General features: G+C 37.6%; 1 protein-coding gene across 1 annotated transcript in view; it reads left to right on the top strand.

Moving 5' to 3' along the window:
- LOC111044260 (ATP-binding cassette sub-family G member 8) overlaps positions 1–13,085 on the top strand; it is a 118,898-nt gene that overhangs the window by 51,697 nt on the left and 54,116 nt on the right. The window contains exons 3-6 of the mRNA XM_039440242.1: positions 141–284; positions 1,186–1,317; positions 3,262–3,523; positions 4,869–5,122. Of these exons, the coding sequence (XP_039296176.1) occupies positions 151–284; positions 1,186–1,317; positions 3,262–3,523; positions 4,869–5,122 (782 nt within the window). The 5' untranslated portion in view covers positions 141–150. The remainder of the gene's footprint in view (positions 1–140; positions 285–1,185; positions 1,318–3,261; positions 3,524–4,868; positions 5,123–13,085) is intronic.

Here is a 13,085-nt window from a genome sequence, read left to right as displayed (position 1 = left end):
CTTGAAGATGACCTGGCCGATTTTCTTAACCTGTTCCACTCCGTTTCCTATATGTTCAATTCCTGTTCGATTCGTTAAAATGTTCTGTTTGATTCGTGGAATATTTGTCTCATTACTAACAAATTTATGGTTGTTTACAGGAAATTCAAGATGGTGGGTCGCCAACAGAGGGATATGGAGAGGAGGTACTCCATAGCAGAAGTTCCTTCGGAGCTGAGTGGAATGCCTCCACCAGGGTTGATGCCTTCAGCCTCTGAGGATCTCCATGCTTGGTCTATCTACAGGTGAGAGCTAATTTCGAAGTTGAAATTATTCAATTCTTATTTGATAATTTGTAACATTTGTAAGATGGGAGCATCATTTGGAACTAAAATTCATAGATAACATAATTTTGGTACTCACCCACCCTCATTCAATTATTGCATTTTGTAAAACTCTCTCCGTTCTATCTTGTTCTTGTATGTAGTTATAGGTGATGTTGGGGTCATCTTTCTGTAAGAATCAAATCTACATTATAGAGTTTGATATTTTCTCCACAGTAATTTTTTGCACTTTCTTCAAGAGTTTAATCTCTACCGTTTATCAAGGTAATGATAATGTTTTATCAATCAATTTCATTGTATATTCAATACAGGGTTATGTTATTGCATCGTAGGCTATATCTGGTTAATTAGTTCCAACTCCGGGGTAAGTATCATAAAAAATCATATAGAATTTTGATATTCGGACAAAATCATAACAAAATGAAAGAAGGAAACTGATAAAATATTCAAAACATATAACAAAATAAAATAAGAAAACTGATAAGATATTCATTTCTTTAATTATTAAGAGAAAATAGATAAGAGAAAAAGGTGAAATTATTTTCTGAAATGAGAGTACCCGGTTGAAAGTTTGATCATAAATCAGGCCATAGATGATAGATACTTGACCATCTTCTATCAAAGAATAAATTTCCTATTCGAACTGAGTATCAAATATTCTGTATTGTCATTGGAAAGTCTTTATTGGGAAGACTATTAAGTATTTGAAGACTTTAAGAGATCAAATATCTATGATCGTACATTTTACTGTGCAATGATTTAATATTTGTTTATTTATTCATTAGTGCAAAATTACTTATCATCAAGATAACATTATTTCTCTTTCCTTAATTTACTATATGATGTTGTGGTGGTTTTTCAGGCAAAATCTGAACTCAGATTTCACAGACTCGGCCCTGGGCTCCAGTGAGAAGTCGCCTCTACCTTACGGCAACTTCCAACTCAGGGAATCAACGGTGCAATCTATCCTCAGTCATCCCCGCTATGGACCCAAGTGAGTTTCCAATTCAAATCAAAATTTGCTATCATGGAATCATTAAAGAAAAGCAAATGTTGTTAAACGAGGGAAAATATAGAATAATTGGATAATATTGATTGTGATATTTCACATTCGTGATATTCAAATTGAAAATTGGAGACTGGCAACTAACGTCAGGACAAGCATGATGAACATGTGTGTACACATGTTCATCATGCATGTTTTGTCATCAGCGAGAGGCTTCCAGCGAAAAACAGCTGTTCGACAGCAGCTTCTAACAAAAAAAAATCTGGTGTGGCGCACTCAACAACTTTCCTTGCCGTTATGAAAATTGATCACCTGACGCTAGTGTTCCCGCGCATCTCAAGTCTACTATTCAAAGATTTGAGCCAGCTGGTGTCAGGGCGATAACGCTGGAGACACACGAGGTCTGCTATCTCTTCATAGTGAATCATTTAATAGAATCAACAGTTGCCAACAGTTTGCAATTGGATGATCACATTTTCTCGAATTTCGAGCTTATTTTTAATTTTAGGTGAAAATGTTACTGATCATTAATGTAGAGATTCTTATGCTGAATCTTTTCCACTCAAAATTTTTTGTTTAAATTGTATCTGAAGCCTGATAATTGAGAATCTAAAATCAAACTTTGCATAGATGGGGCGGAGCTCCTGAAATTTTTTCAGATATGAGACTTGTGGCAGTCGATAGAGCTTATTAATGACTATTTCAGGTATAACTTTGATCAAAATCGTTGGAGCCGTTTTCGAGAAAAACGTGAAACACCCTGTTTTTGACAACATTTTCTCAATTTTAGCCGCCATCTTGAATTGCATTTGATCGAAATTGTTCGTGTCGGATCCTTATATTGTAAGGACCTTAAGTTCCAAATTTCAAGTCATTCCGTTAATTGGGAGATGAGATATCGTGTACACAGACGCACATACACTCACACACACACACACACACACACACCACACACACACCACACACACACACACACACCACACACACACACACACACACACCACACACACACACACACACACACCACACACACACACACACACACACACACACACAACCACACACACACACACACACACACACACACAACACACACACACACCACACACACACACACACCACACACACACACACACACACACACACACACACACCACACACACACACAACACACACACACACACACACTGACACACACAGACCAATACCCAAAAACCACTTATTTGGACTCAGGGGACCTTGAAACGTATAGAAATTTAGAAATTGGGGTACCTTAATTTTTTTCGGAAAGCAATACTTTCCTTACCTATGGTAATAGGGCAAGGAAAGTAATAACACAACCAATAACAATAATAAAAAAAGTGTAATAACACAAAAAAAATGAAACTTGAATAAAGTAGTGAAGAAGCCTTGCTTGCATCTGCCTAAATGTATTCGGCCGTCCTTTATGAAAAAGCTAATTTTCTGTTTTTGAAGTTGATGATTTGCGGCTAAATGGTTTATTGCAGGACTTCCTATGTACCGGACCTGCGCCTACAAAAAAATGGCCGCATTATGTGGTGGCCAGTATTGATAATTTAAACGGGAACTAGACAAACTGAGATTTCAACGATCTGAGACTCTCTCTAACAGTTGATTAGTGATTTTTCTCAGTAGGAATTCCTATAATACCACCACATATGACGGTCATTTTTTTCTAGGCTCAGGTAAAAATAATAATAAAAAGGGGTCACATCATGCGTGACAGGACCAACTGGCTCTCCATTGTACTCTTTTAAATATTTTTTGGAATATAAATTGAATTATTATATTTGAATCATGGTTTGAATTCATACTTTTTTCCAGGTTTACTTGCTTTTTTGCTATTGTATTAAATTTGTAAGAAGATTGAATTAGGAAATGAATTAATTTTTTCTATGCATTTTTTTAAAGATCAGCGCTCGGTTCCAACATGTACACGTACCTGAAGTTCGGCCTACCTCGGGTGTTTCCGCCGAATGGTGTGAGGGGAGGAAGAGACGGCAGCAGCGGCTACGACTCCAGTGATGATGGTGGTGGTGGAGGGGGGAACGGTACTGCAGCCAGACCGCGACCCAGAGCTAGACATGCAAGTCAGCAACATTTGCACGCCCCACCCGGATACTATTTACGCGCCAGGAGTGATCCTGATTTTCGGAACACGCCGTATCATGGGGTGAGTGATGTTAAGATTTGTTTTTCGCGACATAAGCGTTATCGAAGTTTTATAAGATTGTAAACTGAAGTGAATAAAGATGATGATCTATATGGATACCATGCCAAAGAAACTGTAGAGCCCGATTCACACTGAAGTGATGGCGTGGCACTGACTTTTGCCACTCCCACGCCTCCCTTATAAACATGGTATGGCCCAATGCAAACTGGAGTGGCGTTTTGCCACGCCACGTATTTTTGCATTGAATCCCTGTGTTGAACTAATTTTGCTCATTCATGTAACTTTCAGTTTTGATAGCATATACCTGAACACTAATTTAAAATGGCTTACAATATAGCTATATGAATAACAAAATGGGCCATAGAACTACAGAACAAAATGCAGACAGAATACATTTTCAAATACTATAATATCATAACTCTCAATAGAGTGTTGTGTTCACTATAACCTTAGTGTCCAGTTTCCCATTAGGGCTTTGGACTATATACGGCGAGGTGGAACTACCCTTAAGTCACCCCACCATTGAAAGCCATCCATACGATAATAATAATAATACTCTCAATAGTTGGTAGTTCAAATGCAGCAGAAATCTATAGATTTTTTGGTCGATTAGATCCAATAGGTAAGGTTAACTTTATTTAATGTCAGTGGAAAAGGTAGGACAAAGCGTTGCCGATTCTCTTTTGAATAGCTGATTCCAGTATATTTGTGATATCAACTGTTCATTTCTGTTAAAAATGATCAATCAATCAAACCAGTTTTATTTTTCCAAAACAATAATAAAGCAAATTACATATAATAAATCTAGAGCAGAAACAGTATATAATACTCCACTCAATGATAAGAATACTAGATTAAATAAAATCTTTACTTTACTGTGACAAAACAAAAGTAGACCTACTACTTGCTGAATTAAAGCTGATTCGTATGCAAGTGGGAAAGTTTAGAAGTATTTCATTCCTCAAGAAAATATACTTTCCAATGATAATAATAATTTTCATGATTGAGATTGAATATTTTGTTAATAAATTATAATCTTAGATTGTTGAGAAACGATGTGACAATGTAGCACGATAGCACTATCTGTTTTGTCGAATATAGATAAGGATAGCAACACCCAATGCACGGAGTAAAAAACAAGTGTTCCTTCTTCTGTACCAATTTTTAATCAATTGCTGCTATTATAACGTGGACCTCATAATATATAGATAAAAAATAAAACTTGAAGAAATTCTTATCTTATTTGCATCTTATCTTATTTCCGTTATTAAAGTCACTGAAATTCTTATCTTATCTTCTGTCTTATCTGTTATTAAAGTCACAGTATTTATGTCATTGTTTGCAGCCAAGCATGCCCCTGAGACAACAGATGGGTGGCCCCGGGGGCGGGGGTGGAATGCCGCCTCCCCCCCACCAGCAGCACCCAGCCGGGGGCCGTGGCAAGAGTGTGAGTGAGGCCAACCTGCTCGCACCAGAACTGCTGATGAGGCATAATGCGGCTCCCTATGAACACAGGCGTAGTGTACATGATCTGCGGGGCGCAATCGCCTACTCAGAGCTTGGGGGACCACCGCCGCATGTATTGGTGCATAATGCTAGGTAGGTGTAAATATATGTATACTTCCCTATGAAGTATAAAATTGAATTTATAACCACGAATTTTTGTATCGATCGATTCAATTCTAACTTGAAATTTGTCAATAATTAGATAAGTCATAAATAAAAGGGTACTTTATGCTTTTATATTGTTTTTATTAATTCTAATAAAGTAGCCAATTGGCTTCAAGTGAAGTGGTTTTATGATAAGTCAGTATCAGATTGCTGTTCTACACACATATACAGCGCATTAATTACATTACATTTAGTGCATTCTTGAGTAAGTTTCTCTGTTTAATAATAATAATAATAAAAATAATAATAATAATAATCCGTTCCTTTCCTTTTTCCTTCGTCCTGGTACCCCCAGAAGAAGGGAGTTTATTATAAAAAATATAACAAACAAAAATGAAAAATACACTTTTAAGAAGAAATCTTACAAACAAAACAAATGAAGAATATTAAAAAGCAAGAATGACAAAAGATAAGAAGATTCCTTCTCAGTGGAAAATTTAAAATATTATAAACCAGACGAAATATAAATTCTCCAAAACCTTCTAAAGAAGGTTTGACTGGAGGAGTCAAGTTTTACATTATATAAAAAACCATAGAAATAGCACATCGATATCTATTATAATAAAGATATCAGGTGATAATAATAATATTAATTCATGCATGTACATTTTACATTAATTTTTCGCATTTGTCAGTTACAATAAAATCATAGAATTTGTCAGGTGATCAAAATGTCCGTGAATATTTGAAGTCAAAATAAAGATGACATCATCTTATTATTATAATTTCACTAGGGTCATTTCTCACACTGTATATGGAAAAAACTGTAAAAACATCTCTCTTGTAGCCAATTCCTCAGTAGTGTCTTGAATGTTCTGCTATTTGAAGTATCGAGAATTTCCAGTGGTATTGTGTTTAGGCCCTTCTTCAGCACACGTAGCAGTTTGATACTGGATCTAAAGTTCTGAATGTTTCATTGAGTTATTGGAAATTGGATAAATGGGAGGAAAAGAACCTTGGAAGAAAAAAGGTATTGGAAGATGTAAATGAAATCAAATAGTTTTATTATTTGTTCATGAGAAAGTACTCATACAAATAGGAGTTACTCTCCTAATCAGATACATAATACATTATTGATTATCTGAACAAATTATCAAAACACGAAAATCACGAAACATGCTGTTACGATAATATAATAACTATATTCAAAATTAATATTAAAAATCACAAAAAGTACATAAAAATGTCTTAATAAGAAAGTGCAACGTATAAGAATGATTGGATAGTATGAAATAGCAGGCTGAGAAATGAAAGGATAACGAGAGTGATGATGAAGTAAGAAGGGACATAGTGAAAGAGAGCGCGAGAGAGAGAGAATGACAACGAGAATAGAGGAATAAGGGGAAATGAAGAGTAGATGTAGGGGAATAGAAAAGAGAACAAAATAAAGGAGAATACCAACATAAAAAATAGTTAGAATTGAATGCCAATCAGAAATAGGAGATTCGGAAAGTAGAAGATAAAGAAATGTATAGATTAAAAGATAGATAAGAAAGAGATGAGATGATTCGGATGGGTGGGAGATGGAAGATGGAAGGTTAGAAGAATATGAATCAGTGAATACTGATAACGGGGTAAAATATGAATAATGAGCGTTTGAAACAAAAAGTTGACGATTGAAAATTTGGAAAAGAAGAAGAAGAGGAGGAGATAGAATATTAGAAAGAGTGAAAAACTGTAAATAACAAAGTTAGGTTCAGTATGCGACAACTTCTTCGGCTAATACTAAATAAAGGAAGTTGAAGGTTATTGGGGAATACGATTGGAAGTTGGAACCACACCCTAAACTTGACATTCCAGAATGCCACCTTGAAAGTTGTTTAACAGGAATGTTTGCATCAAGAGTGGGATGACATCAACAATAACAAACTTTTTGAATAATTCTAATCACAGTTATTCCACTTACTTCTTTGATTTGTCATTGCCTGCTGATTTGTTTTTTTTTGTCTTGATTCAATCTCTAGATAAAAATACTGACTATTAAATATAATTCAAGAATGGATCTGAAGAGTCTTTCGATACAGTTCTACAAGACTTCTATGTGAATATTTTATGTGATATAATATTATATTTTATGTGCATATCCTATTCCAGTGAAAACAATGTGAAATATATCTTCTATGTTTGGTTTTGAAACATCTAAATTTAAAAATCTACTTTGTGAAGATAATTGAGGACTCAGAAATTTGTAAAGTGAACAACTACAAGACTTAAACCTTTTTTGGACTATGTGTAACCTTATCTAAATTTGGGAGAGGAATAGCACAAGGTTGCCTTATTTTACTCTCCCTATCATTTTGATGATGTACTTATTGCATAAATCAATAAAGAATCAATCAATCAATCAATAATCTATTGTGAATAAGAAAGAAAACACTAAACTATGTAAAGCTGAATCGGCAACGGTATTTGAAAAACTGACCATCCCTCATGATTGGAAATCGATGATGATTTTCGTAATTTTCATCCTTAGTGATTATCAGACATCAATAGATTTCTCTCTTGCAAAGATAGAATGACATTCATCCTGCCTTTTATAATAATCATGGTGCCGATTGTAATTAGAGCTATTGGCTTGTGTTTTCAACTACAAATACAGAACTGGAATTACAACTAGAGTTGTGGATGGAATAGAATACAATATGTTCATTATTCATTTGTAATCACGAGTTTGATGTATCCATCTCTCAAACTGAGCCTTGATCTATGAATTAATCATATAAATGATTCCGAAAAAATATTATTAAATCAACGAAACAATGGAATTTATCTATTTGTTTGTCTGTAAGACAATCCTTACTAGTAAATCGTCTCACGAATTTTATGAATCATTTATCAGTGACATTATGACCGTGTTACAATAATTGTCATAGCCTCCTCCAAACTCAACAACTTAACTAGATCTCCATTGTAGTGTGCGGTCTGACACTTACTTGTTTGAAAGACAAATCAATTAGGACACCCAAACTTTCTCAGTCAATTACTGTTTTAGATGTTACTCCAATTTACATGATTTATTCAACCTTGTGCCTGAGTTTGTGTCTGAATTGAAGAGCAATTACCACCTCACCTGAGAAAATCTGAATACTAAAAATGAGGCAGGAATGATTCAAGCTCAGCTCTCCAGTGTTGAAGTGTTCGTTAATGTTATAGGATGATAGATCGTCTCATTATTTTTGTGATCTTTGAATGTACTCATATAACTCAATGATTTCTAATGCATTCCGCAGTTTTTTTTTGTCTTGTGTACTCATTGTGTGGGGGGAAAGTTCACGTTTCAGTGATATAAAATTCTCTGTGACAAAAATAGTAAACAGTGATAGTTATGGAATCTCAAACACCGAAACAATACCAACGTGAATATTGAATATTAAATTTTCATTAATAGAGAGTATTTTCAGGCATTGTATCTGTACCTTGAAATACCTGTGTAAGGATTGAACCCATTGATATCGTTCACATTTAACATTCAAATAAACTCAAAGTTCCTAGAACTTTAACTTGACTCAATATCATAGAAAGTTTAGATAATGTGTTCTCATCCAACTGAATTACTTATGTATTATCACAGACAAAATAAGTAATATACTTCCTATACTATATAGTAATATACACTTCCTCAATGATATTATATTCCTTGGTCATACTTTGTCGTATTTTTGTCTTTCATCAGAAATTTCAATTGAATAACAATACTTTTCTTATTTTCTGTTGGCTTTCAATCCAAGCTATCCATAAACTTTGGTTTAACCATCTTTGACACGATTGTGAGAGCTTTATATCCCTGAATGAATGGATAGATAGCTTCTCAGTGGTTCAGAACCCACCTAAAGCAGTAGCTATACTAATATCGCATCTCATATCTCACATTACCCACGCAAAAGCTTAGAACTTATTCACCATACACAATAATAAGTTGGGCGTACACCCTCATAAAAATATTAAATAAATTTCTATGGAACTATTTTGAGGTCCCATCGAGAATAATGATTATTTGAGAAATTAGATAGCACAATAAGAGAATCAAATTGATGGAGATCTTTTCTTAACAGGTAGTAGCGCTAGGTGATATCAATTAATAGAAATATTATTATATATATTATTTTCCAATGTTATAACATTAGTGTCATTTGCATTTCAAATAAATATAATAAATTACTTACAGATTTGTTGGACATACGACGTAACAAGTTCATATATTTGGATCCGCTTTTTTTCTCAAGTGATAAATATTTATTGTGTATTTACTCTATGCAAAATGACGATGAAACAAACAGAAATAAAAAACGTCGAGCATCTAAGCAGCAGAAATCTACTAAAAAGACAAAACGGTTGGTGAAGCTCAAAATTATTATTGTAATAACTGTAACGATTCGAATAGGCACTATTTTGGTTGTAGCATGTGGCGGTTTTTAGAAAATTTTAAATAATTTAACAAATTATGAACAAATTTATTCCTCAATTCAATTTTGCTTTCAGAGAGTACCTCAACTTCCAAGTCTATTCCTAATAGTCTGTTTCGTGAAGCTTATGTGTTTTCAATAACTCGCGATCTGTGAATCGCGATATAGTTCTCAGCAAGCTGAACCTGCTAGCTAAATACAGTATAACAATTACAATTTTATGATAACTAAAGCTCAATGATGAGGTTTCGGGTGTCGGATTTCTGAATCGCGAGCCTGCAGCTGCGAAAGGATTTTCAGCAATTCTGAAACTGCTAAACAGGATTTCCGCGCTGATCTGATGACAGCGCGCCGGTTATTAAGGGCCAATCTGTAACTGCCCTTAAGGGTATGGGATCACTCTCAATCGTCCGAAACGCTTTTAAATTAATAGTCAGTATGTCGACTATTATGAGAGGATAGGGAAGGGCTTACAAGGATTCTCCTAAGCTTCTCGCTGGTCTGAGGACCGCGACGGGAACGATCTCTAGTCTGGAACTGAGATCTCGCGATATACAGGGCAGGAAAATTTAGAGAAGGAAGAGAGAGGATGCCGCAGTCTGGGGACTTCGGCGAGGACGTTCTCAAGCTGTACCTGAGAGCAGGAAGTGTTGCAGTCTGTAACTTCAACAAGGACGTTCTCAAGCTGCACCTGAGAGGGAAGCGTCGCAGTCTGTGACTTCGACAAGGACGTTCTCAAGTTGTACCTGAGAGCAGGAAGCGTTGCAGTCTGTGACTTCAACAAGGACGTTCTCAAGCTGTACCTGAGAGCAGGAAGCGTCGCAGTCTGTGACTTCGACAAGGACGTTCTCAGCTGCACCTGAGAGTGGGAAGCGTCGCAGTCTGTGACTTCGACAAGGACGTTCTCAAGTTGTACCTGAGAGTAGGAAGCGTTGCAGTCTGTGACTTCACAAGACGTTCTCAAGCTGTACCTGAGAGCAGGAAGCGTCGCAGTCTGTGACTTCGACAAGGACGTTCTCAAGCTGGACCTGAGAGCAGGTAGCGTCGCAGTCTGTGACTTCGACAAGGACGTTCTCAAGTTGTACCTGAGAGCAGGAAGCGTTGCAGTCTGTGACTTCAACAAGGACGTTCTCAAGCTGCACCTGAGAGTGGGAAGCGTCGCAGTCTGTGACTTCGACAAGGACGTTCTCTCAAGTTGTACCTGAGAGCAGGAAGCGTTGCAGTCTGTGACTTCAACAAGGACGTTCTCAAGCTGTACCTGAGAGCGGGAAGCGTCGCAGTCTGTGACTTCGACAAGGACGTTCTCAAGCTGTACCTGAGAGCAGGAAGCGTCGCAGTCTGTGACTTCGACAAGGACGTTCTCAAGTTGTACCTGAGAGCAGGAAGGATTTTAGAACAGGGAAAGTGAAGAGAGAGTAAGAGAAAGGATGCCGCAGTCTGGGGACTTCGGCGAGGACGTTCTCAAGCTGTACCTGAGAGCAGGAAGCGTTGCAGTCTGTGACTTCAACAAGGACGTTCTCAAGCTGGACCTGAGAGCAGGTAGCGTCGCAGTCTGTGACTTCGACAAGGACGTTCTCAAGTTGTACCTGAGAGCAGGAAGCGTTGCAGTCTGTGACTTCAACAAGGACGTTCTCAAGCTGGACCTGAGAGCAGGAAGCGTCGCAGTCTGTGACTTCGACAAGGACGTTCTCAAGTTGTACCTGAGAGCAGGAAGGATTTTAGAACAGGGAAAGTGAAGAGAAAGTAAGAGAAAGGATGCCGCAGTCTGGGGACTTCGGCGAGGACGTTCTCAAGCTGTACCTGAGAGCAGGAAGCGTTGCAGTCTGTGACTTCAACAAGGACGTTCTCAAGCTGGACCTGAGAGCAGGTAGCGTCGCAGTCTGTGACTTCGACAAGGACGTCTCAAGTTGTACCTGAGAGCAGGAAGCGTTGCAGTCTGTGACTTCAACAAGGACGTTCTCAAGCTGGACCTGAGAGCAGGTAGCGTCGCAGTCTGTGACTTCGACAAGGACGTTCTCAAGTTGGACCTGAGAGCAGGAAGGATTTTAGAATAGGGAAAGTGAAGAGAGAGAAAGAGAAAGGATGCCGCAGTCTAGAAACTTCGGCGAGGAAGTCTCAAGCTGTACCTGAGAGCTAGAAGGATTATAGAATAGGGAAAGTGAAGAGAATGTAAGAGAAAGGATGCCGCAGTCTGGGGACTTCGGCGTGGACGTTCTCAAGCTGTACCTGAGAGCAGGAAGGATTATAGAATAGGGAAGTGAAGAGAATGTAAGAGAAAGGATGCCGCAGTCTGGGGACTTCGGCGAGGAAGTCCTCAAGCTGTACCTGAGAGCTAGAAGGTTATAGAATAGGAAAAGTTAAGAGAGAGAAAGAGAAAGGATGTCGCAGTCTAGAAACTTCGACGAGGACGAGCTCAAGCTGCACCTGAGTTCTCTAGGAAAAGGATTGGGCTTTTCCTACTTGGAATTACAGCAAGTCAGAAACTGCTAAGCGAATTTAAAATACAGGGCCACTCTATAGCATGAAAATTAATAAGGGAATATATCCCTAAAAAAAAAACTGAGATTACCTTATTACAGAAGAGGAAATGCACACAAGTGACCAGTCCTGACATACAGTTACCTGAATCACTGCAGAATTAAATACGGAGAATAGCAAACAAATTCCCGCACTAAACTTAAACGTCGTGAAGCGACAGAGTCGAGACTTAAGAATTAAGCCCTCAAAAATAATTTGCTTAAAAGCCTAGCTAAATTTCCCCACTCAACTGTTTGTAGCTCAAACTTGAGATCCCTTACAGGTTTCAAAACCAAGATAATTCGTTCACCCCCAGTGATACGAATTCGGGAAAAAAATAGCTGACAAGAAAGAAAACCCACAAGGGAATTCTAACTCCGAGTTGTTCGGAACTCGACCTACAATATTCTACGTTAACACAAGATAGAATAATAATTAGTGTCGGTAACGTCGTAAGGAGAGGAGATTCGCGACCCGATCTCACGCTCAACCACCGAACAACTGACTCTCTCCCAGATCTTCTTGAAGCCACACCGGGTCGCTGAAAGTTAGGAGGCCGGGGAAAAGGGGCTTGCTGACCAATGGGAGTCTGAAAAGACGATCACGCCACTAGTCATGTGACAGGGTTTGAATCCACTAGTGCTGATGATAAGGGTGCAGCTAATGACGATACTGATACTAATTACTACACTAATTCAGGCCGGTAAACAATATTTCTATTCCAGAAATTTCATGAAGAGCGATACTGACCCGACTCGGTAGCCGCTTATCGTTTAGATGATACGAATGCTGCTAATTTAAGGGGTTGACGGCGATAGTGATAATGTATACACAACTACAAATCTAACAAAATATATCTGGCAGACGATCCTATTCCTATTCTAAAATAGAATAATTTCGCTAATTTTAGCTGGACGACGGCTCTCTATCCGTCACAAAAATTCACTTTGTGACAGTCTGTAAGACAATTC

Source organism: Nilaparvata lugens, chromosome 13 (genome assembly GCF_014356525.2).
Source record: "Nilaparvata lugens isolate BPH chromosome 13, ASM1435652v1, whole genome shotgun sequence".
Taxonomy (NCBI): domain Eukaryota; kingdom Metazoa; phylum Arthropoda; class Insecta; order Hemiptera; family Delphacidae; genus Nilaparvata; species Nilaparvata lugens.
This window is presented reverse-complemented; position numbering and strand designations above follow the sequence as displayed.